Genomic DNA, 26,005 nt, shown 5'->3' with positions numbered 1-26,005 from the left:
TACATGCTGGACATGGGTCTCAGGATCCGGAGAAAAGATGAGAATATCGTCCAGATATACGAAGACGAATCGGTGCAGGAAGTCCCGCAAGACGTCGTTAACCAAGGCTTGGAATGTCGCGGGGGCATTGGTGAGGCCGAACGGCATGACCAGGTACTCAAAGTGACCTAACGGGGTGTTAAATGCCGTCTTCCATTCGTCTCCCTTCCGGATCCGAACCAGGTGATACGCATTCCTAAGATCCAGCTTAGTAAAGATTTTGGCTCCACGCAGGGGGGTGAACACGGAATCTAACAATGGCAACGGGTATCGGTTGCGAACCGTAATCTCATTCAGCCCCCTGTAATCAATACATGGACGAGTCCGCCATTTCTTGCCCACAAAAAAGAAACCTGCCCCCATCGGGAAGGTGGAGTTCCGGATCAGCCCGGCAGCTAATGAGTCCCGGATGTAGGTCTCCATTGATTCGCGCTTAGGTCGTGAGAGGTTGTACAGCCTGCTGGACGGGAACTCAGCGCCTGGAACCAAATCAATGGCACAATCGTACGGACGGTGCGGGGGAAGGGTGAGTGCCAGATCCTTGCTGAAGACGTCAGCAAGATCGTGGTACTCAACCGGCACTGCCGTCAGATTGGGAGGGACTTTGACCTCCATAGCCTGTGAACCGGGAGGAACCGAGGATCCTAAACACCCCCGATGGCAGGTTTCGCTCCACTGAACCACCACCCCAGACGGCCAATCAATCTGGGGATTGTGCTTCAACATCCATGGGATGCCCAAAATCACGCGGGAGGTAGAAGGAGTCACAAAAAACTCAATCTCCTCCCGATGGTTTCCAGACTACCAGAGTTACTGGTTGTGTCTTGTGTGTGAGTAAAGGGAGGAGGGTGCCATCTAGTGCCTGCACCTGCAATGGCGAAGGAAGCGCCACCAGAGGGAGCCCTACCTCCCTTGCCCATCTGCTGTCTAGCAGATTCCCTTCTGACCCCGTGTCCACCAGTGCTCGGGCTTGAAGGGTTAAATCCCCGCTCAGGATTGTGACTGGGAGTCGTGTGGCAATTTGGGTGTGTCTCACTTGAATGGTTTGACCCCTCCTTAGCCCAGTCTCTAAGGGCGGTTGTTGTCGTTTGGCCGTTTGGGGCAGTTTCTCTGTGTGTGCTCAGTTGAGCTGCAGAGAAAACACTCTCCACGGATCAGCCTCCCCATTTTGGCCATGTGCTTTCCCTAACAACGTCAGCAGGGGAGCTGTTGCCCCACAAAGCGCTGCGGCTGTGGAGCGTGGGGAGGGCGGCGCCTTATCGAACCCAGAAGGGAGAGGGGCGGCGCGTATCCGGTCACGTCCTTCGCCTTGCTCCCGACGGCGTTCCTCCAACCGATTGTCTAACCGTATAACAAGATCGATAAGCCCATCTAAATCCCGCGGTTCCTCCTTAGCTACCAGCTGCTCCTTCAGAACCAACGACAGTCCGATTACGAAGGCGGCGCGGAGCGCAACATTATTCCAGCCGGACCTCGCAGCCGCGATGCGGAAGTTGACTGCATAAGCGGCTGCGCTCTCGCGTCCCTGTCTCATTGACAGCAGCACAGTTGAAGCGGTCTCTCCTCTGTTAGGGTGATTAAACACTGTTCTGAACTCCCCCACAAACCCAGTGTATGCTGATAACAACCGTGAGTTCTGTTCCCAGAGCGCCGTAGCCCAGGCGCGTGCTTTACCCCGAAGCAGAGCAATCACATAAGCTATTTTACTAGCATCTGACGCGTACATGACGGGACGTTGTGCGAAGATGAGCGAACACTGCATAAGAAAGTCTGCGCACGTCTCCACACAACCTCCGTACGGCTCAGGAGGGCTTATGTATGCTTCAGGGGATGGTGGGAGGGGTTGTTGAACCACCACTGGAACGTTTATATCCTGCACAGGGTCGGCAGGAGGACGAGCCGCAGCAGCGCCCTGAGCGCTCGCCGCCATCTGTGCGGAGAGAGCCTCCACCTGCGGTTCAGGAGGATGTTTGCTCAGTCATTTGATCCAACCGAGCCGTAAAGGCGGTGAGAATGTGCTGCAGCTCACCAATCAGTCTCCTGCAGACGCCTGCGCTCCTGCTCTCCATTGGTCGTTCAACAGCCGGGTGATGCCCCTCGGAGTCCATGACGCTGGCCGAGATATCCTGTTGGGAAAGTGTAGTGACACGGACCCACAACAGGAGGCGCAAATGAACGGTCAATAGGAGCCAAAAAGTAACAATTTAATGTTGTGAATGTGCAAACGAACATACAGACAATCACAGAATATCATAACAGTCATACACATAACAGTCAATACACAAAGGTGACGTGTGGGCAGCTCGAGGATAGAAGACGTCTGTCCTGAGAAGAGCCGGAACCACATGATTTCCGCCGCCCCAGAACCTGGTGAATACTGGAGCCGCCAAGTCCCGAATTCCCAGGTGATCACCGTCCCCGACTGTCGGATCGGTACTGCTGGCGAAGAACAAAGACAGTCAAGTGTGGGTGTGTGTACACCAGTAACAAACGGTGGGAATGCCACCTCACCTCTCATTCAATATGTTGCAGCGGTCTCAGCTGAAAAGGAGCGCCGTCTTGCACAGCCTCCTCACAAACGACCGGTTCTCCTGCAAATTCTCACAATAACAGAGTTACAAATCTCACAAAAAGGCTGAGAGTATTACCTCCTATGAAGTATGATATCTCGGCAACGAGGTGGAGATGACGTCTGGTCTTTATGGAGTGGATGATGTTGAGTAGATGGGTGACAGCTGTCAAGAGGTAATGAGCGACAGCTGTCACCCCGGCTGTGTCCATGGCGGCAGCGCCCTCTCGTGCCTGAAGCCCGCACTTCAGGCAGGGCCCTCTGGTGGTGGGCCAGCAGTCCTCCTCTTCTGGCGGCCACACACAACACTGTGACTCTTTAAAACCGCCGTCGCTGCATGTCGGCGTGATCATCAGATGACCTGATCGATCAGGTCTGATCAAATCAGCAGACCTGATCGGAGCAACTGGAGCTTTAAAAGTTTAAAGAGTCACACGATTCATTCACGGCAGCCTTTACCACAGCCAGACTCAGCAGCATCTGTACACAATGAAAATGATCTACCAAGGCAAAAAAAAAAAATAAAATAATGTTACTCTGTTTCTGACCCGTACCACACTGTGCAGTAGAGAACAGAGTGCACTTCCAGAGGCAGAAAATAGCAGCTATGGCTACATACATGGCAGTATGCAGCTGTAAAAACCTCATGATACAGTCCATTGTTTCCAACCACAACGATGTGTTCTGCACAACGGGAGGAATGAACTGAAAAAAAGTTGAATTGTTTTAAAATAGCGGCAAGGGCTACACGCGACTGTGCGCACACATTAAAACGCAAACACACGCAGCTACAAGCATATCTACGAAAGCAATGAACATGGAAAAAGGGTGAGTATGCATGCATTTCGGGCGTACTTAAACAAAACACAATGCGACAATACGCTGCTCTACATTTGCGCCAGTGTGAAAGGGGCTTTACCTCCGTCAAACATCAACATGATCAGCTTTCCACTTTGTTTTCTAAGTACTTGTTTATCAGTAGGATATTTCAACATGTGGGGAAAAGGTGGGGAAGTAGAACTTGGGTCAAGAAAGCTGTTACATTTTGGTGAGGCTATGTTCAAATTGGCAGGACCTGCTTGAACTTTGATCCTGAATCAGTGATGAGGGTCAAAAGCAGTGCTGATCAGCTGATCAGCAGGATTCCTCAAAAGACCTTTGAGGAATCCTGCTGACAAACTAAAAATCCTGACGAAGCGCCAGCTGCAGGAACGAGGCTGCGCGAAGGTTAAACGATGCCAACGACAGTCAACGAAAGTCCAGATTTCTTGTTTCGTCAGGGCTTCGTCACCCTTCGTTAAGTGCCGTGTGACTGGGCCTTAATAGACAAGCAGTAAAGAAAACATAATTTCTGACTTCAAGGTTATGCTTGCACTAATCAGGATCAAAGGTCAACAACATGACCATAGATGAGTGATCAGAATCATGCATCAGGATCAAATAGAGCAAAATGTCAACAGGTATCATGTAAACAGAGGACTGTTGTACGGTGGCTGATAGAGGCCATGCAGAAAACACGAAAAAAATACATAAATAAATAAATTGGCATCAATTCAACAACAGGTTGTTACATCAAAATAACATTGCAAATTGAAAAAGGATTATGCAGTACATAAATAACTTACAGCAATTCAGACAAAACACAAAAACATTTGCAAGGCTTCACAATACAACAGAAGTACTGTACTAACAACACAAATGTTTCTGCCTGGAGGACATAGACTTCTACTCTTCAATGCATTGCAAAGAAAACAATGTGAAAATGTCACTAACCCAAGCGGAAACTTACCCATACAGTAAATAAACTTACCCAGCTCTGTTGTCCAGGTAAAGCTCACCCATATAGTCTATAAACTTAGCTCTGTTGTCCAGGTAAAGAGAAAAATGCACTGAGATAAAGTCCTCTTTTTGTGTTGTTAGTGCTTCTGTTATGTTGTGAAGCTTTGCAGCACGTTTGGAGTTTTGGAAGCGTTGTGTGAACTTGCAGCAGGAGCTTAATGAAATTAAATGATTGCATGTTTGTTTTCTCTGTTTCCAAGTAGTTTCTCAATTTGCAAGATGTTTTTGATGCAAGTACTTGATATAGCTGTTTTTGTGTACATAAAAATGTTTTCTGTATTTTGTCTTAATTTGTTAGTGCGTGGCCCCCATTGGCCACCATGCTTTGGACCCTGGCAGAGGTATCTTCCTCTCCTGGTTATGACACATCCCTGTGGTTTGGAATTAATCATGCTCTATTCTGTTGTAGGTTGTATGCCCAATATTAGCCGCAATGCTATTGTAAACTGTGCGGAGCTGGTAACCTATGACATGATCAAAGACCTCATCTTGAAGTATGATCTAATGACATGGTGAGGTGAAAAAACCAGAATAATTTATTCCAGAAATTGGAAATGGTGCAGCATTTTCAACACAAATGTGACATCAACCTCCCCTCTGCAGATAACCTGCCGTGCCACTTCACAGCTGCCTTCGGCGCCGGCTTTTGCACTACAGTTGTGGCGTCTCCGGGATGTAGTTAAAACACGGTTCATGAACTCAGGGATGTGCCAGTACAGCGGTGCTGGGAACTGTGCGATCATGATGCTGAGAAATGAAGGACCCATGCCTTCTATAAAGGGTAAATGCACCACAAACTTATAATTCCTGCATCAATAAAAAGAAGCTCTTTGGGATATTTCTCTTTTCCTACTTTTGTCTGATTTAGGTTTATGCCTTCTTTCCTCCGACTGGGGTCCTGGAACATCGTGATGTTTGTGACATATGAGCAAATTAAACGTGGTATGACCAGGATGCAGCACTCTGGGAGTCACCATTCTGACCTCGGCTGTCAGTCAGGATTCAGTACCTTGATTCATCTGAACGTGGGTGAACACCCAGGTATTTGAAACTGTCTTTATGTCCTCCCCCTGGATGTTCACCGATGGGTGAGGTGGTGGTTTCCTCCTGAAGGAAATCACCATCTCCTTCGTCTTACTGGTGTTGAGACAGAAGTGGTTGTGCTCACGCCAGTCCATGAAGTCTGTGATGACCGACCGTACTCCAGCTCATTCCCCTCAGACATGCGACCCACAATGGCGGAGCCATCAGAGAACTTCTGGAGGTGGCAGCTGTCCTGTTGTAGGTGAAGTCCGAGATGTAGAGGGTGAAGAGGAAAGGCGAGAGGACTGTGCCCGGGGGGCCCCGGTGCTGCACCTTACCACCTCAGACTGACAGCCGCACAGCCACACATACTGCGGGCGGTCAGTGAGGCAGTTGATGGTCCAGGCGGCAAGATGTCCATCCACACCTGCATCCTCCAGCTTCCCCCGCAGCAGCGCCAGCCTGATGGTGTTGAAAGCGCTGGAGAAATCAAAGAACATGACTCTCACAGCACTCCTGCCAGTCTCCAGGTGGGTGAGCACTCGCTGCAGCAGGTAGATGACAGCGTCATCTACCCCGATGTTGGGCCTGTAGGCGAACTGCAGTGGGTCCAGGATGTCGCTCACCACAGTGCGGAGGTGAGACAGGACGAGCCGTTCCATGGTCTTCATGAGGTGCGAGGTCAGGGCAACTGGTCTGTAGTGGCTCCTTGGCGTGCGGTGTTTTGGGAACCGGGACCGCACAGGATGTCTTCCACAGGGTGGGGACCACCCCCAGGCTGAGGCTCATGTTGAAGATGTGGCTGAGGATCTCACAGAGCTCATCTGCACAGGTCCTCAGCAGCCTCGGGGAGATCCCATCAGGTCCTGCTGCTTTCCTCTGCTTCAGCTGCAGGAGCTGGCCTCTCACCTCGGTTGGAGTCACAGTGAGGGGGGAGGGAGGGGGAAGCTGAGGTGAGCTGAGGTGGGCTGGTGCTGAATACAGTCCCGGGGGAGGAGGGACAAGGTCTGGGGTGCAGTGAAGGTGACCGGGGGGTAGAAGGTGAGGGGTCGGAGGGACTGGAGGGCTGGCTGCTGGAGACATGTGGAAGGCCCGGAGCAGGCAGGGGGGCAGGTGTGGAGCCAAAACGGTTAAAGTAGCTGTTTAGCTCCTCTGTGAACCAAGAATCTCCATCTGCAGTCCTGCTGGTACTCTGCCCAAATCCGAAGGCGGTCTTGAGGCATCTCCACACATCTCTGATGTTGTTCCTGGCCAGCTGCTCCATCTTCCCTCCATACAGCTTCTTGGCTGCACGGATCTTCCACTGGAGCTCTTGTTGGACTCTACGCTGCTCCTCTCTGTCTCCCGAGTTGAAAGCCCTCTTCTTCTGGTTCATCAGGACCTTCAGCTCGGGGGTCACCCAGGAGTGGTTGTTGGGAAAGCACCGTACACTCCGGGTGGGCACAGTGCTCTCCACATAGAAGTTCATGTAGTCAGTGACACACTGGGTCAAGCCATTGATGTCTTCACCATAAGAATTTTGAAACATGCTCCAGTCTGTGGTTCTGAAACAGTCTCTGAGCCTCTCAGTGGCCTCTTCAGTCTAGAGTTTCACTGACCTTTTATGTATTGGTTCTTTCATCACCCTGGGTGTGTATTGGGGGAGCAGATAGACGAGATTGTGATCCGAGCGTCCCTAAACTGCAGGACTGTCTTACAGACATAAGGACATGGATGACCTCTAATTTCCTGCTTTTAAACTCAGATAAAACTGAAGTTATGTACTTGGCCCCACAAATCTTAGAAACATGGTGTCTATCTCACCCATATTGGCCTCTCTTCATTGGCTTCCTGTTAATTCTAGAATAGAATTTAAAATTATTCTTCTCACTTATAAGGTTTTGAATCAGGTCCCATCTTAGGGACCTCATAGTACCATATCACCCCAATAGAGCGCTTCGCTCTCAGACTGCAGGCTTACTTGTAGTTCCTAGGGTTTGTAAGAGTAGAATGGGAGGCAGAGCCTTCAGCTTTCAGGCTCCTCTCCTGTGGAACCAGCTCCCAATTCAGATCAGGGAGACAGACACCCTCTCTACTTTTAAGATTAGGCTTAAAACTTTCCTTTTTGCTAAAGGTTATAGTTAGGGCTGGATCGGGTGACCCTGAACCATCCCTTAGTTATGCTGCTATAGACTTAGACTGCTGGGGGGTTCCCATGATGCACGGAGTGTTTCTTTCTCTTTTTGCTCTGTATGCACCACTCTGCATTTAATCATTAGTGATTGATCTCTGCTCCCCTCCACAGCATGTCTTTTTCCTGGTTCTCCCTCAGCCCCAACCAGTCCCAGCAGAAGACTGCCCCTCCCTAAGCCTGGTTCTGCTGGAGGTTTCTTCCTGTTAAAAGGGAGTTTTTCCTTCCCACTGTCGCCAAGTGCTTGCTCACAGGGGGTCGTTTTGACCATTGGGGTTTTTACGTAATTATTGTATGGCCTTGCCTTACAATATAAAGCGTCTTGGGGCAACTGTTTGTTGTGATTTGGCGCTATATAAATAAAATTGATTGAATTGATTGACGAGTAGCTCCATGTCCGAGGAGCAGATCTGATCTTTCACGTGAATATGAGCTGTGCTGCACCATCTGTCACTCACATAAAAGGCGAGCCCCCCTCCTCTCTTTTTTCTGCTCTTCGCCAGCGTCCTGTCTACGCGGATGAGTGTAAAGCCGTCCATGTTAATGACCGAGTCTGGTACATGTTCATCCAAGCACGTCTCCGTGAAGCACAAGACTGCAGCCCTTATACATCCTCTGGGAACGGGTTAGCGCAGCTAGCTCCTCGGTCTTGTTGTAGAGAAACCTTACATTCCCCATGACCACAGACAGAATATATGTCCTTCTCCACTTCGTCCAGCCACCCCTGCAGCCTCTCCATTTCTTCTGTATGTCTGCAGGTATGTCCAGGTGCTCAGCATAGCGGGGACCCGGCCCACTGTACATTGAGTCTCTTAGTCGAAGCAGCTGATCCCGGCTATAAACAATGGGACATCTGGAGCTGGAGACAAAGGGATTTCCCCGCACTGCCTCAAATAGTGCAGAAAGCAGCATAAAAATAATCACAAGAGTAACAAAAGTGGGTTTCCCATGTGCATATTTGCACAGGGTACCACCCACTGCAAAGAAAGACAAATAAGCACTATTAAAAAGTATTAAAAATAGCGAAAGTAGGAAAAGGGGGGCAGAGCTGAAATAACAGGCAGCTGCATCAGCAGTGCCATCTTGAAAAAAATATAGCTGATATTTTCACTTATCAAACTTCAGATGTGACGTTAATTTAAATAACTTGTCAAAATTAGTTTGGTTAAAATTTCAACCATAAGTTCAAACTGTATGCCTCTGGATGACTTGGGTGATATTGCCGGCTAGTTAGTAGGACGTCAAGAAATGATTTTTTTTTTGGCTCTCATTTTGTTTTTTTCTGTGACCAGCTCTTTTCTGATTGCAGAGGATAGTGCAGTTTCTCCTTAAACCAGCTCTCTTCTGTCTGTAGAGTATAGAACTGTACATCTACTACAAAACATTTAACAGGTAGGCTCTAAAATCTGTTTATTAACTGTTAAAGATTTATTCACTAAACTTGTGGTTTGTGTTAGTGGTCGAAAAATTATCGGACCAAAATTTATCGGAAGATAATTGATCCAATGATGGTTATTGTTGAGGAAAAAACACCTTCCTGCAAAAATAACCTTTACTCAAAACAGAAAATCTCAGGTTTCCCCTCGTGAGTCCGTGGGCAGTGCAAGAGAACACAGAACAACAATAATTTAAATTCAAGTTAATCCTACCAGGTTTATTAAAACAGCAGAGCAGATCAGTCGTCAAAAATCATTCATCTTTGCGCAAAAATGGGTTCAGAATGCATACACATCTTTAATGCCACAAAAACCTTTACCCACAGCATGTGCAGCAAAAAGAACACTCTTCTTTCAAAAACAGAGTTTTTTAAGCTTGCAGTTCAGAAATCTGTCCGGGCGGGGCTCCCAGTCCCACACGTCCTCAGTCTCAGCACAAAACATGTAAGTCCATGGAATAAAGCAGGCATTGTTGTTAATCCTTAATGTCCAATGCTGTGATGGGAACTGATTTGGCAGAGATTTGGTAGAGATTGCCAGTATGTACTGGCAGAGATTGCCAGTACATACACCCCCAGTTTCTGCCTTTTATGGCAAAGTGTAACTAATTAATTAAAGAATCACTGTTTTCTTGTTTTCAGCTCCGTATGAGAACAGGTCCATGTGTTCAGTTTTAGTGGCGTTAATGTCTCTACAGACACTTTCAAGGTTGCCTCCCCGGTAACACATAATCCAGTCATTGTTCTTCCCTGTGGAAACAAAGTTCTTTCACAGTCAAAATATGAAATCACTCACATTTTACAGAATGCAGAAGCAGCAATTAATTTTGAACAATACAGTCATTCAACTGTTCATTATTGATCAGCATAGTTCAAACATAAATGTGCAAACCATTTGATTATAAACAGAGGCAACAACATTATTTGCAGTACATATCTTGACCTCATGACCTTTGAACATATCATGAAACATCATGTCAGGCATTACTCACGACTTTATTAAAATGGTCAATGTCTGACATGTTTTAAACCAACATGTTACACCCGACTTAAGCATATGTTATTTATGAAAACCTTAAACCAAAACACTTTACCGATTTGAGAGTCAGCACACCTGTCAGCAGTTTAACATGTTCAATACAATTCATCATAAGCACATATTTCAATCATTAATCAAACCGTATAATATTGTATCATTTCAAAACCATCATAAATCAGCTGAACACCTATCAAAGCATAGGCATACACATTTTCAATCATTTGACATCATGATAAAACCCTTAAACACATTATGGCACAAGTATACACTCTATTCAACTTCATTCATTCAATACAATATCTAGTTCATTTAAATCGGCATGGTGTACATACTTCTAAACATTTGTTACTTTTTGAAAATAATGAACACAAAACCTTTTATTCAGTTTGGTAACTTTTAGCATTGTTAGCATGCAAAGCTAATTATGAGTAAAATAGCATATATTTTCATTTATTCTTAACATTATCAAAGTTATCTGAAAAGCTAATCTGATAATGAAAACATTAACTTCGATAATTAGAGGTTAGCGGATCTGTGCCCACCACTGAATATATACTCAACAAAAATATAAATGCAACACTTTTGGTTTTGCTCCCATTTTGTATGAGATGAACTCAAAGATCTAAAACTTTTTCCACATACACAGTATCACCATTTCCCTCAAATATTGTTCACAAACCAGTCTAAATCTGTGATAGTGAGCACTTCTCCTTTGCTGAGATAATCCATCCCACCTCACAGGTGTGCCATATCAAGATGCTGATTAGACACCATGATTAGTGCACAGGTGTGCCTTAGACTGCCCACAATAAAAGGCCACTCTGAAAGGTGCAGTTTTATCGCACAGCACAATGCCACAGATGTCGCAAGATTTGAGGGAGCGTGCAATTGGCATGCTGACAGCAGGAATGTTAATCAGAGCTGTTGCTCGTGTATTGAATGTTCATTTCTCTACGATAAGCCGTCTCCAAAGGTGTTTCAGAGAATTTGGCAGTACATCCAACCAGCCTCACAACCGCAGACAACGTGTAACCACACCAGCCCAGGACCTCCACATCCAGCATGTTCACCTCCAAGATCGTCTGAGACCAGCCACTCGGACAGCTGCTGAAACAATCGGTTTGCATAACCAAAGAATTTCTGCACAAAGTGTCAGAAACCGTCTCAGGGAAGCTCATCTGCATGCTCGTCGTCCTCATCGGGGTCTCGACCTGACTCCAGTTCATCGTCGCAACTTCACACAGCCATTGAAGAGGAGTGGACCAACATTTCACACGCCACAATTGACAACCTGATCAACTCTATGCGAAGGAGATGTGTTGCACTGCATGAGGCAAATTGTGGTCACACCAGATACTGACTGGTATCCCCCCCCCCCCAATAAAACAAAACTGCACCTTTCAGAGTGGCCTTTTATTGTGGGCAGTCTAAGGCACACCTGTGCACTAATCATGGTGTCTAATCAGCATCTTGATATGGCACACCTGTGAGGTGGGATGGATTATCTCAGCAAAGGAGAAGTGCTCACTATCACAGATTTAGACTGGTTTGTGAACAATATTTGAGGGAAATGGTGATATTGTGTATGTGGAAAATGTTTTAGGTCTTTGAGTTCATCTCATACAAAATGGGAGCAAAACCAAAAGTGTTGCGTTTATATTTTTGTTGAGTATATAGATGGTAAGGAGTCCAACATAGAGAAATACTGGATGAAGAAATTTCTGAATCCAATATTTCTCTATGTTGGACAACTTGCCATCCATCAGTTGTTATGTTCTCCGCCCGTTCCCTGTCTTTTCATGACAAAAACTCCTGTAACAGTGGAATGTGCCGTTCATTTCCAAAGTAAACGCTGTGTTGATCCGGGATGTCGTCTGGCTAACAGAGAAATGGCAGAAGAGGTGGACATAGCACTTTTTCGGCACATTGAGACAAACGTGTGGAGGAATTTGCGTGTCGGGACAGAGCCGCATGGCGCAGAACAAAAAGCAACGCCGTGATGAAGCCTCACAGGACGTTGTGGCATGTCCAGCTCGTCCACAATTTCTCGGATAGTCACACGACTGAAAAGCCACCGAAAGCCGTCTGAATCTTCTGAATGGTGCAAGAGCTGGGCATGTTACAACATGTCCTGTGAGACCAACACGGAGGTGCTTTTGTCCCACGCCATTAGTGTCTCCGTGGCGAATTCCTCCGCTCCTCTTTCCATGACAAAAACTCCTGTAACAGTGGAATGTGCCGAAAAAGTGCTATGTCCACATCTTCTGCCATTTCTCTGGTAGTCAGACGATGTCCTGGATCAACACAGCGTTCACTTTCGAAATGATCTGGTCGTTTCAGCCTGTCAATCGCCGCTCATGGTGCGGCGCACCCTCATGCCATTGTACGCCGTCTTTAAACCGGTTGTAACACTCCTTAATCTGTGTAATCCCCATAGAATCGTCCCTGAAAGCCGTCTGAATCTTATGAATGGTTTCCACCTGGTTGTTTCTGGAAAAATTTGATGCAGCAAAGCTCCAAATAGTTCAGACATTTCCTCGCAATGAAAATCCGACGAGGGGGGTGGACCACTGCTCACTCAAAGCCTGCTCACAGGCGAATGACGCAACTGACAGGCATGAAAAAACTCACGCATGCGCACGAAGGTTCAAGCTTGGCTGATGCACGCACACATGATTCAAATCCATAAGGTTGTTGCAAAAAATAAAAAGGTCAGATACTTTTCTAACAGACCTCGTATATATACACTCAGCAAAAAATATAAACGTAAGGCACAACAATGGGCCTCAGGATCTCGTCACGGTATCTCTGTGCATTCAAAATGCCATCAATAAAATGCACCTGTGTTCTTCGTCCATAACAGACGCCTGCCCATACCATAACCCCACCACCACCATGGGCCACTCGATCCACAACATTGACATCAGAAAACCGCTCACCCACACGACGCCACACACGCTGTCTGCCATCTGCCCTGAACAGTGTGAACCGGGATTCATCCATGAATTGAACACCTCTCCAACGTGCCAAACGCCAGCGAATATGAGCATTTGCCCACTCAAGTCGGTTACGATGACGAACTGGAGTCAGGTCGAGACCCCGATGAGGACGACGAGCATGCAGATGAGCTTCCCTGAGACGGTTTCTGACAGTTTGTGCAGAAATTCTTTGGTTATGCAAACCGATTGTTTCAGCAGCTGTCCGAGTGGCTGGTCTCAGACAATCTTGGAGGTGAACATGCTGGATGTGGAGGTCCCAAAAGTGTTGCGTTTATATTTTTTGTTGAGTGTATATATATATATATATATATATATATATATATATATATATATATATATATATATATATTCTTGTCCATGCGGCTTCTACCGTTTGTTCGACGTTGCCACAGCGGATACAACCAGATCCACATTGGTCTTTGGCACAAGTTGTACGCCGGATGCCCTTCCTGACATAACTCCAGTACAACCTGGAGAGACACACAGCTGCTGGTGTTCCAAAGAGGTCTCCTATCCATGTACTAACCAGGCCCCACACTGCTTAGCTTCTGATATATATATATATATATATATATATATGATGTACTTCCCAGCCCATCCAACCTCCACTGCTGTGTTTGGTTGATAAACCAGCATGCCCTCTTTGCCAGAGAAAGGGGACCCTCAAGCACATACTGAGTTGCTGCCCAAAAGCTCTGGGGGAAGCTAGATACTGATGGCGTCATGATCAGGTGCTCAAGACCATTGCAGAGAGCATCTGTAGTGGCATCGCCAGCTGTCGGAGGTCAAAGCCCACGAAGAAAGCCATCAACTTCATCAGAGCTGGGGAGAAGCCAAAAACAACATTGAGGGCAACATCAGGGCTTCTCAATGCTGCACAGGACTGGCAGCTGCCAGTGGACCTGGGCAGCCAACTCAAGTTCCCCCAGCATGTTGCTAAGACCACCCTCAGACCTGAAACTGTTCTGGTGCCAGAGGCAACGAAGAATGTTGTCATGCTGGAGCTCACTGTACCGTAGGAATAATGAATGAGGGAGGCCTTTGAGTGGAAGAGGGAGAAGTATGATAGTCTAGTCAGCGACTGCCACAGACAAGGCTAGAAGGCTTAGGTGCTTGCCCATGGAGGTAGAGTGCAGAGGCTTTGCTGGACAGTCTCTGTGCAGGACCTACACGGCACTCAGCATCACAAGAGAGAGAAGGAAGAGGGCCATCCAACACAGAGGCAGCAGTCTCAATGTGGCTCTGGATAAAGAGGGTGGATCCGTGGTGAGTGCTGCTTGGGCACAAGTTAAGGCCTGATCAACCTCAGCTGGGTCACCTGAGAGAGGGTGTCTGATGTTCGAAAGACCCGAAACACCCAATGACCTCAGGTACATCACTGATGATGTGCCCTAGCTACGCATCAGAAGATGTTTCATTACAACTCATGTGTCAACTCAAATACAAAAAAAAAGTGATTAAAGGTTTAGTTGGGTCTGAGCAAATTTTCTCATTTCCAGGTGGGCTGCAGTGCTCTTAAATTTAGGAATGGTTGCTCTAGCAGATGTCAAGAGGGTGAAGATGAAAGCATCCTTGTATTATTGCACTTTTTCACAATTATGGGGTGCATAAGATTGTTAATCAGCATCATATGTGATATATATATTGAATAAAGTCTAAGACTTTCATGCTTTATAATGGTACACACTCACAGAATGCTTACTATGCCACTGATTTGTCTTAACTGTATTTGTTCAGCTTATCTTCATGAGCTCGGTGATGTTTTTCTGTGTGTGATATAGATATACTGAGTCGTGTGCAGATACAGTTGGTCCACTGCTGTGGCATTTAGAGCAGATCTTCAGAAATATGCCAACAACCTCACAGTTGGTATGAAACCCAAAGATGCGGTGCCCTCAGTGACAGTTAAGATCTTCGGTGCAGGCACCGCTGCCTGCATTGCTGACCTTGTCACTTTTCCATTGGATACGGCTAAAGTTAGACTACAGGTCAGAACCAAAATGTTCCAAAGGCTTGGCATGCTTTACTGGTGGATGTGAATTTTATTCCAAATAAACAGTATTTGTCTCAGTGTTCAGAATCCTCAAATGTAGTCATGTATTTCAGATTCAAGGAGAGTCACAGAAAGCTGAAGGGGCCAAAGCTATGAAGTATCGTGGAGTTTTTGGCACCATTTCCACAATGGTGCGAACAGAAGGGCCTAGGAGCCTTTACAATGGACTGGTGGCAGGACTCCAGAGGCAGCTAAGCTTTGCTTCCATCCGAATTGGTCTTTATGACTCCATGAAGCAATTTTACACCCGAGGCTCTGACAGTGAGTGTCATAACCTCAGCGATATTGGGGCAGCACAAGAGGGGAATGTTTTGTTATTAATGCAGCAGTTTCTGTAGGTGCGGGATTGGTATTCGGCTCATGGCAGGCTGTACCACAGGAGCCATGGCAGTGGCTGTTGCCCAACCAACAGATGTGGTGAAGGTGCGTTTCCAAGCTCAGATACGATTGGTTGACGGCGGAAGAAATACAATGGACCTTGGATGCCTACAAGACGATTGCCCGAGATGAGGGAGTGCGTGGCCTTTGGAAAGGTACCTGCCTGTTTCTAACCTCTTAAGCCCCTTTCACACTGGCGCAAACATAGAGCTGCGTATTGTGGCGTACCGTTTATGCTGAGTTCTACACCCACTTTTTTTCTCCCTACGCAGCAGTATGTTAGCTACATGCTGCGTAGGGAGAAATAAATGAATGAATGAAATAAATGTTTAATTTATTCCGCTGTGACGGAATAAATTAAACATGTTTAATTTTTTTGGCATAGAGCTCTGGACACAGAAAATACAGTTTTAAGCAGGTCTGTGCAGCACAGTGTTACTGCATGCAAGTCTGTGCAACACTGCGCTCCTATACACATCCAAAAACTGAGTGCGTGCACACATCTGTGTGCTCAGAACAGCTGATCTGATGGATGTGTGTGTGCTCAAAACAGGGAATCAAACCTCAACTCAGAAATCCAGAAACAGAACAGAAACAGCAGGTCGCTCACTTTCTCTCCCTCTCTGTGTTACTCTCTCTCTCTCAGTCGCTCTCTCTCTGTCTCTCTCTCTCTGTTGCTCCCTCTTTCTCTCTGTGTCTCTCTTTCTCAGTCTCTGTCTCTCTTTCTCTCTCAGGTCTGATCAAACCTGAATAAGCGTTGTGACTCTTTAAAATAAAAGCGCCGTCGCTGCATGTCAGTGCGCTCATCAGACGCCCTGATCAATCAGGTCTGATCAAACCTGAATAAGCACTGTGTTGGGAAAGTGTAGTGACACGGACCCACAACAGGGGGCGCAAATGAACGGTCAATAGATGAGCCAAAAAGTAACAATTTAATGTTGTGAATGTGCACAACGAACATACAGACAATCACAGAATATCATAACAGTCAATACACATAACAGTCAATACACAAAGGTGACGTGTGGGCAGGCTCGAGGATAGAAGACGTCTGTCCTGAGAAGAGCCGGAACCACACGATTTCCGCCGCCCCAGAACCTGGTGAATACTGGAGCCGCCAAGTCCCGAATTCCCAGGTGATCACCGTCCCCGACTGTCGGATCTGGTACTGCTGGCGAAGAACAAAGACAGTCAAGTGTGGGTGTGTGTACACCCAGTAACAACAACGGTGGGAATGCCACCTCCACCTCTCATTCAATATGTTGCAGCGGTCTCAGCTGAAAAGGAGCGCCGTCTTGCACAGCCTCCTCACAAACGACCGGTTCTCCTGCAAATTCTCACAATAACAGAGTTACAAATCTCACAAAAAGGCTGAGAGTATTACCTCCTATGAAGTATGATATCTCGGCAACGAGGTGGAGATGACGTCTGGTCTTTATGGAGTGAGATGATGTTGAGTAGATGGGTGACAGCTGTCAAGAGGTAATGAGCGACAGCTGTCACCCCCGGCTGTGTCCATGGCGGCAGCGCCCTCTCATGCCTGAAGCCCGCACTTCAGGCAGGGCGCCCTCTGGTGGTGGGCCAGCAGTACCTCCTCTTCTGGCGGCCCACACAACAGGACCCCCCCCTCAACGGGCGCCTCCTGGCGCCCGACCAGGTTTGTCGGGGTGTCGGCGGTAGAAGTCGGCCAGGAGGGCCGGATCCAGGATGAAGCTCCTCTTCACCCAGGAGCGTTCTTCGGGTCCATACCCCTCCCAGTCCACCAAGTACTGGAACCCCCGACCCATCCGACGGACGTCCAGGAGCCGGCGCACCGTCCAAGCCGGCTCCCCGTTGATGATCCGAGCAGGAGGCGGCGCCGGTCCGGGAGCACAGAGGGGTGAGGTGTGGTGAGGTTTGATGCGGGACACGTGGAAAACCGGATGGATCCGCAGTGAAGCCGGGAGTTGGAGCTTCACTGCGGCAGGACTGAGGACTTTGAGGATCCTGAAGGGGCCAATGTACCTGTCCTGAAGTTTTGGGGAGTCCACCTGGAGGGGGATGTCCTTCGTGGAAAGCCACACCTCCTGCCCGGGCTGGTAAGCAGGGGCCGGGGATCGCCGGCGGTCTGCATGGGTCTTCGCCCTCGTCCGGGCCTTCAACAAGGCAGAACGGGCGGAGCGCCACACCCGACGGCACTTCCGCAGGTGGGCCTGGACCGAGGGCACACCGACCTCTCCCTCCACCACGGAAAACAACGGGGGCTGATACCCCAAACACACCTCAAATGGGGAGAGGCCGGTGGCAGAAGACACCTGGCTGTTATGCGCATACTCGATCCAGGCCAGATGGTTACTCCAGGCCATCGGGTGCGCGGATGTGACGCAGCGGAGGGTCTGTTCCAAGTCCTGGTTGGCCCGCTCTGCCTGTCCGTTCGTCTGTGGATGGTACCCGGACGAGAGGCTCACGGTGGCCCCCAGTTCCCTGCAGAAGCTCCTCCAGACGTGTGAGGAGAACTGGGAACCACGATCAGAGACGATGTCGGAGGGTATCCCATGCAGACGGACGACGTGGTGGACCAGGAGGTCTGCTGTCTCCTGGGCTGTTGGGAGCTTCGGGAGGGCCACGAAGTGGGCCGCCTTGGAGAATCGGTCCACTATCGTGAAGATGGTGGTGTTGCCCTGGGACGGCGGGAGGCCCGTGACGAAATCCAGGCCGATGTGGGACCAGGGGCGATGAGGCACCGGCAGCGGCTGGAGGAGTCCTTGGGCCTTCTTATGTACTGCCTTGCCCCTGGCACAGGTGGTGCAGGCCTGGATATATTCCCGGACGTCGGCCTCCATAGACGCCCACCAGAAGCGCTGCCGGACAACTGCCACGGTCCTTCGCACCCCTGGATGACAGGAGAGCTTGGAACTGTGACAGAAGTCCAAGACTGCAGCTCTGGCCTCTGGTGGGACATACTGACGGTTCTTCGGACCGGTTCCAGGGTCCGGGCTCCGTGCCAGGGCCTCCCGGACGGTCTTCTCCACGTCCCAGGTGAGGGTGGCCACGATAGTGGACTCCGGAATGATGGGCTCCGGTGGATCCGACAGCTCTGTTTTGACTTCGTCTTTGTGTACCTGGGACAAGGCATCCGATCTCTGGTTCTTGGTCCCGGGGCGATAGGTGATCCGGAAGTCTAAACGCCCGAAGAACAGTGACCAGCGGGCTTGCCTGGGGTTCAGCCGCTTGGCGGTCCTGATATACTCCAGGTTCCGATGGTCAGTGAAAACCGTGAATGGCACAGACGCTCCCTCCAACAGGTGTCTCCACTCCTCAAGAGCCTCTTTCACCGCAAGGAGTTCTCGATTGCTGACGTCATAGTTCCGTTCAGCCGGGGTCAACCTGCGGGAAAAGTAGGCACACGGGTGAAGAACCTTATCGGTCTTCCCGCTCTGGGACAGCACGGCTCCTATCCCTGAGTCAGAGGCGTCCACTTCAACCATGAACTGGCGGCTAGGGTCGGGCTGCACCAAAACTGGCGCAGTAGAGAACCGTCGTTTCAACTCCTTGAACGCGGCTTCGCACCGATCCGACCAGGTGAAGGGACTTTTGGAGAGGTCAGGGCTGTCAGGGGGCTAACTACCTGACTGTAGCCCTTAATGAACCTCCTATAGAAATTAGCAAAGCCGAGGAACTGTTGCAGCTTCCTACGGCTTGTTGGTTGGGGCCAATCTCTCACCGCCGCAACCTTGGCCGGATCAGGGGCGACGGAGTTGGAGGAGATTATAAACCCCAGGAAGGACAAAGACGCGCGGTGAAACTCGCACTTCTCGCCCTTCACAAACAGTCGGTTCTCTAACAACCGCTGCAGGACCTGACGTACATGCTGGACATGGGTCTCAGGATCCGGAGAAAAGATGAGAATATCGTCCAGATATACGAAGACGAATCGGTGCAGGAAGTCCCGCAAGACGTCGTTAACCAAGGCTTGGAATGTCGCGGGGGCATTGGTGAGGCCGAACGGCATGACCAGGTACTCAAAGTGACCTAACGGGGTGTTAAATGCCGTCTTCCATTCGTCTCCCTTCCGGATCCGAACCAGGTGATACGCATTCCTAAGATCCAGCTTAGTAAAGATTTTGGCTCCACGCAGGGGGGTGAACACGGAATCTAACAATGGCAACGGGTATCGGTTGCGAACCGTAATCTCATTCAGCCCCCTGTAATCAATACATGGACGGAGTCCGCCATCTTTCTTGCCCACAAAAAAGAAACCTGCCCCCATCGGGAAGGTGGAGTTCCGGATCAGCCCGGCAGCTAATGAGTCCCGGATGTAGGTCTCCATTGATTCGCGCTTAGGTCGTGAGAGGTTGTACAGCCTGCTGGACGGGAACTCAGCGCCTGGAACCAAATCAATGGCACAATCGTACGGACGGTGCGGGGGAAGGGTGAGTGCCAGATCCTTGCTGAAGACGTCAGCAAGATCGTGGTACTCAACCGGCACTGCCGTCAGATTGGGAGGGACTTTGACCTCCTCCTTAGCCTGTGAACCGGGAGGAACCGAGGATCCTAAACACCCCCGATGGCAGGTTTCGCTCCACTGAACCACCACCCCAGACGGCCAATCAATCTGGGGATTGTGCTTCAACATCCATGGGATGCCCAAAATCACGCGGGAGGTAGAAGGAGTCACAAAAAACTCAATCTCCTCCCGATGGTTTCCAGACACTACCAGAGTTACTGGTTGTGTCTTGTGTGTGAGTAAAGGGAGGAGGGTGCCATCTAGTGCCTGCACCTGCAATGGCGAAGGAAGCGCCACCAGAGGGAGCCCTACCTCCCTTGCCCATCTGCTGTCTAGCAGATTCCCTTCTGACCCCGTGTCCACCAGTGCTCGGGCTTGAAGGGTTAAATCCCCGCTCAGGATTGTGACTGGGAGTCGTGTGGCAATTTGTGTGTGTCTCACTTGAATGGTTTGACCCCTCCTTAGCCCAGTCTCTAAGGGCGGTTGTTGTCGTTTTGGCCGTTTGGGGCAGTTTCTCTGTGTGTGCTCAGTTGAGCTGCAGAGAAAACACTCTCCACGGATCAGCCTCCCCATTTTGGCCATGTGCGTTTCCCTAACAACGTCAGCAGGGGGAGCTGTTGCCCCACAAAGCGCTGCGGCTGTGGAGCGTGGGGAGGGCGGCGCCTTATCGAACCCAGAAGGGAGAGGGGCGGCGCGTATCCGGTCACGTCCTTCGCCTTGCTCCCGACGGCGTTCCTCCAACCGATTGTCTAACCGTATAACAAGATCGATAAGCCCATCTAAATCCCGCGGTTCCTCCTTAGCTACCAGCTGCTCCTTCAGAACCAACGACAGTCCGTTTACGAAGGCGGCGCGGAGCGCAACATTATTCCAGCCGGACCTCGCAGCCGCGATGCGGAAGTTGACTGCATAAGCGGCTGCGCTCTCGCGTCCCTGTCTCATTGACAGCAGCACAGTTGAAGCGGTCTCTCCTCTGTTAGGGTGATTAAACACTGTTCTGAACTCCCCCACAAACCCAGTGTATGCTGATAACAACCGTGAGTTCTGTTCCCAGAGCGCCGTAGCCCAGGCGCGTGCTTTACCCCGAAGCAGAGCAATCACATAAGCTATTTTACTAGCATCTGACGCGTACATGACGGGACGTTGTGCGAAGATGAGCGAACACTGCATAAGAAAGTCTGCGCACGTCTCCACACAACCTCCGTACGGCTCAGGAGGGCTTATGTATGCTTCAGGGGATGGTGGGAGGGGTTGTTGAACCACCACTGGAACGTTTATATCCTGCACAGGGTCGGCAGGAGGACGAGCCGCAGCAGCGCCCTGAGCGCTCGCCGCCATCTGTGCGGAGAGAGCCTCCACCCTGCGGTTCAGGAGGATGTTTTGCTCAGTCATTTGATCCAACCGAGCCGTAAAGGCGGTGAGAATGTGCTGCAGCTCACCAATCACGTCTCCTGCAGACGCCTGCGCTCCCTGCTCTCCCATTGGTCGTTCAACAGCCGGGTGATGCCCCTCGGAGTCCATGACGCTGGCCGAGATATCCTGTTGGGAAAGTGTAGTGACACGGACCCACAACAGGAGGCGCAAATGAACGGTCAATAGATGAGCCAAAAAGTAACAATTTAATGTTGTGAATGTGCACAACGAACATACAGACAATCACAGAATATCATAACAGTCAATACACATAACAGTCAATACACAAAGGTGACGTGTGGGCAGGCTCGAGGATAGAAGACGTCTGTCCTGAGAAGAGCCGGAACCACATGATTTCCGCCGCCCCAGAACCTGGTGAATACTGGAGCCGCCAAGTCCCGAATTCCCAGGTGATCACCGTCCCCGACTGTCGGATCTGGTACTGCTGGCGAAGAACAAAGACAGTCAAGTGTGGGTGTGTGTACACCCAGTAACAACAACGGTGGGAATGCCACCTCCACCTCTCATTCAATATGTTGCAGCGGTCTCAGCTGAAAAGGAGCGCCGTCTTGCACAGCCTCCTCACAAACGACCGGTTCTCCTGCAAATTCTCACAATAACAGAGTTACAAATCTCACAAAAGGCTGAGAGTATTACCTCCTATGAAGTATGATATCTCGGCAACGAGGTGGAGATGACGTCTGGTCTTTATGGAGTGAGATGATGTTGAGTAGATGGGTGACAGCTGTCAAGAGGTAATGAGCGACAGCTGTCACCCCCGGCTGTGTCCATGGCGGCAGCGCCCTCTCGTGCCTGAAGCCCGCACTTCAGGCAGGGCGCCCTCTGGTGGTGGGCCAGCAGTACCTCCTCTTCTGGCGGCCCACACAACACTGTGACTCTTTAAAACCGCCGTCGCTGCATGTCGGCGTGATCATCAGATGACCTGATCGATCAGGTCTGATCAAATCAGCAGACCTGATCGGAGCAACTGGAGCTTTAAAAGTTTAAAGAGTCACACCGATTCATTCACGGCAGCCTTTACCACAGCCAGACTCAGCAGCATCTGTACACAATGAAAATGATCTACCAAGGCAAAAAATAAAAAATAAAATAATGTTACTCTGTTTCTGACCCGTACCACACTGTGCAGTAGAGAACAGAGTGCACTTCCAGAGGCAGAAAATAGCAGCTATGGCTACATACATGGCAGTATGCAGCTGTAAAAACCTCATGATACAGTCCATTGTTTTCCAACCACAACGATGTGTTCTGCACAACCGGGAGGAATGAACTGAAAAAAAGTTGAATTGTTTTAAAATAGCGGCAAGGGCTACACGCGACTGTGCGCACACATTAAAACGCAAACACACGCAGCTACAAGCATATCTACGAAAGCAATGAACATGGAAAAAGGGTGAGTATGCATGCATTTCGGGCGTACTTAAACAAAACACAATGCGACAATACGCTGCTCTACATTTGCGCCAGTGTGAAAGGGGCTTTACCTCCGTCAAACATCAACATGATCAGCTTTCCACTTTGTTTTCTAAGTACTTGTTTATCAGTAGGATATTTCAACATGTGGGGAAAAGGTGGGGAAGTAGAACTTGGGTCAAGAAAGCTGTTACATTTTGGTGAGGCTATGTTCAAATTGGCAGGACCTGCTTGAACTTTGATCCTGAATCAGTGATGAGGGTCAAAAGCAGTGCTGATCAGCTGATCAGCAGGATTCCTCAAAAGACCTTTGAGGAATCCTGCTGACAAACTAAAAATCCTGACGAAGCGCCAGCTGCAGGAACGAGGCTGCGCGAAGGTTAAACGATGCCAACGACAGTCAACGAAAGTCCAGATTTCTTGTTTCGTCAGGGCTTCGTCACCCTTCGTTAAGTGCCGTGTGACTGGGCCTTAATAGACAAGCAGTAAAGAAAACATAATTTCTGACTTCAAGGTTATGCTTGCACTAATCAGGATCAAAGGTCAACAACATGACCATAGATGAGTGATCAGAATCATGCATCAGGATCAAATAGAGCAAAATGTCAACAGGTATCATGTAAACAGAGGACTGTTGTACGGTGGCTGATAGAGGCCATGCAGAAAACACGAAAAAAATACATAAATAAATAAATTGGCATCAATTCAACAACAGGTTGTTACATCAAAATAACATTGCAAATTGAAAAAGGATTATGCAGTACATAAATATAACTTACAGCAATTCAGACAAAACACAAAAACATTTGCAAGGCTTCACAATACAACAGAAGTACTGTACTAACAACACAAGATGTTTCTGCCTGGAGGACATAGACTTCTACTCTTCAATGCATTGCAAAGAAAACAATGTGAAAATGTCACTAACCCAAGCGGAAACTTACCCATACAGTAAATAAACTTACCCAGCTCTGTTGTCCAGGTAAAGCTCACCCATATAGTCTATAAACTTAGCTCTGTTGTCCAGGTAAAGAGAAAAATGCACTGAGATAAAGTCCTCTTTTGTGTTGTTAGTGCTTCTGTTATGTTGTGAAGCTTTGCAGCACGTTTGGAGTTTTGGAAGCGTTGTGTGAACTTGCAGCAGGAGCTTAATGAAATTAAATGATTGCATGTTTGTTTTCTCTGTTTCCAAGTAGTTTCTCAATTTGCAAGATGTTTTTGATGCAAGTACTTGATATAGCTGTTTTTGTGTACATAAAAATGTTTTCTGTATTTTGTCTTAATTTGTTAGTGCTGTGGCCCCCATTGGCCACCATGCTATTGGACCCTGGCAGAGGTATCTTCCTCACTCCTGGTTATGACACATCCCTGTGGTTTGGAATTAATCATGCTCTATTCCTGTTGTAGGTTGTATGCCCAATATTAGCCGCAATGCTATTGTAAACTGTGCGGAGCTGGTAACCTATGACATGATCAAAGACCTCATCTTGAAGTATGATCTAATGACAGGTGAGGTGAAAAAACCAGAATAATTTATTCCAGAAATTGGAAATGGTGCAGCATTTTCAACACAAATGTGACATCAACCTCCCCTCTGCAGATAACCTGCCGTGCCACTTCACAGCTGCCTTCGGCGCCGGCTTTTGCACTACAGTTGTGGCGTCTCCTGTGGATGTAGTTAAAACACGGTTCATGAACTCAGGGATGTGCCAGTACAGCGGTGCTGGGAACTGTGCGATCATGATGCTGAGAAATGAAGGACCCACTGCCTTCTATAAAGGGTAAATGCACCACAAACTTATAATTCCTGCATCAATAAAAAGAAGCTCTTTGGGATATTTCTCTTTTCCTACTTTTGTCTGATTTAGGTTTATGCCTTCTTTCCTCCGACTGGGGTCCTGGAACATCGTGATGTTTGTGACATATGAGCAAATTAAACGTGGTATGACCAGGATGCAGCACTACTGGGAGTCACCATTCTGACCTCGGCCTGTCAGTCAGGATTCAGTACCATTTTGATTCATCTGAACGTGGAACCGATGGGTACAAGCAACCTGACAAGTCTGCTTTCAGGGTTTACCTGGTGTTATAATGAAGGCTGGACTCAGAAGTGGACTCACGTGTATTTAATTAATTATATCTTGTCCAATGATTCCGAAATGAACTCTGACTTTTTGGATTTTGCTGCACTGGCACAATGACTTTTTTGGATTTACTCAAAAGTAAACATTTTACCCTTTATACTGAGCACTTCCATGAACAAAAAGTAATGATTCCACAAGATATTATTCTATCTCTAATTAAATTTGCTAAGCTGGCTCTTAGCTGAGAATAAGGATGTTTATGTTTACAAGACTGAACTGTAAAATGAGAAAAAAGTGCTACATTTTGTAAAAGTAGTGATTAGAGTTAATTAACCAGCACTTATTGCAGTGTTTCCTCCATTATGCAGATTGTTTACAATGTTTACTGTTTGTTTGAAACCAGACATTTATTTGTTTCAAATCAGATCTCTACAAATATTGAATGCATCAAACGAGGCTACAACTATCAGCTTATGGTCATTAGGTCATAAAGTTGAAAGGTTATACTCTATTATGTAATCTATTTACTTAAGGGGTGAGTGCACTGGTGGGGCAGCTTTCCTGTTCCCTCTTTGATCCCTGATTTGTGCTGAAGTGCCCTTGAGCACGACACTCAACCTTTAGGCCACCTCAATCCTAGATAAACAAGCTTTTAATCACCCGTGCTGGGTGATTAAAAGCTTAGACAACACATATGGGGACATACCTATGGGCATATTTGGCATGTACTGGCTATGTGAATTAGCAGAAGCGCTCGTATACAGGGCCTGATGCCCATTGGTGCTGGTGCTTGTCCCAGGATTCTGTAGTGGGAAGTGGATGAGAGCCTAGGACCCCCCTGTATGGGACCTCAGTCCATCACAGTTGCTTCCCCAGCCAAGCCCAGTACCTGCTGACAGATCGGACTGAGCTACAGTACCTGTTCTGCTAGGAGAATCAATTTAGACTCAGTCATGCAGTTCATTGACAGATGATTGTGTTGAAGTCACAAGATGTTCCCAATGAGCACTGGGACAAACCTGACACTGACTTGCACAACCCAGT

The 26,005-nt window shown here is 48.3% G+C and overlaps 1 protein-coding gene and 1 pseudogene across 1 annotated transcript in view; both read left to right on the top strand.

The window, feature by feature from the left end:
- LOC117517616 (mitochondrial uncoupling protein 2-like) overlaps window positions 1-5,429 on the top strand; it is a 28,929-nt gene extending 23,500 nt beyond the window's left edge. Inside the window, 6 exon segments of the mRNA XM_034178709.1 lie at window positions 4,857-4,964; window positions 5,051-5,117; window positions 5,119-5,210; window positions 5,213-5,228; window positions 5,316-5,407; window positions 5,410-5,429. Of these exon segments, the coding sequence (XP_034034600.1) occupies window positions 4,857-4,964; window positions 5,051-5,117; window positions 5,119-5,210; window positions 5,213-5,228; window positions 5,316-5,407; window positions 5,410-5,429 (395 nt within the window).
- Window positions 5,430-14,232: 8,803 nt separating this feature from the next.
- On the top strand, window positions 14,233-26,005 carry LOC117517980 (annotated as a pseudogene).

Source organism: Thalassophryne amazonica, chromosome 9 (assembly GCF_902500255.1).
Source record: "Thalassophryne amazonica chromosome 9, fThaAma1.1, whole genome shotgun sequence".
NCBI classification, from domain to species: domain Eukaryota; kingdom Metazoa; phylum Chordata; class Actinopteri; order Batrachoidiformes; family Batrachoididae; genus Thalassophryne; species Thalassophryne amazonica.
This window is presented reverse-complemented; position numbering and strand designations above follow the sequence as displayed.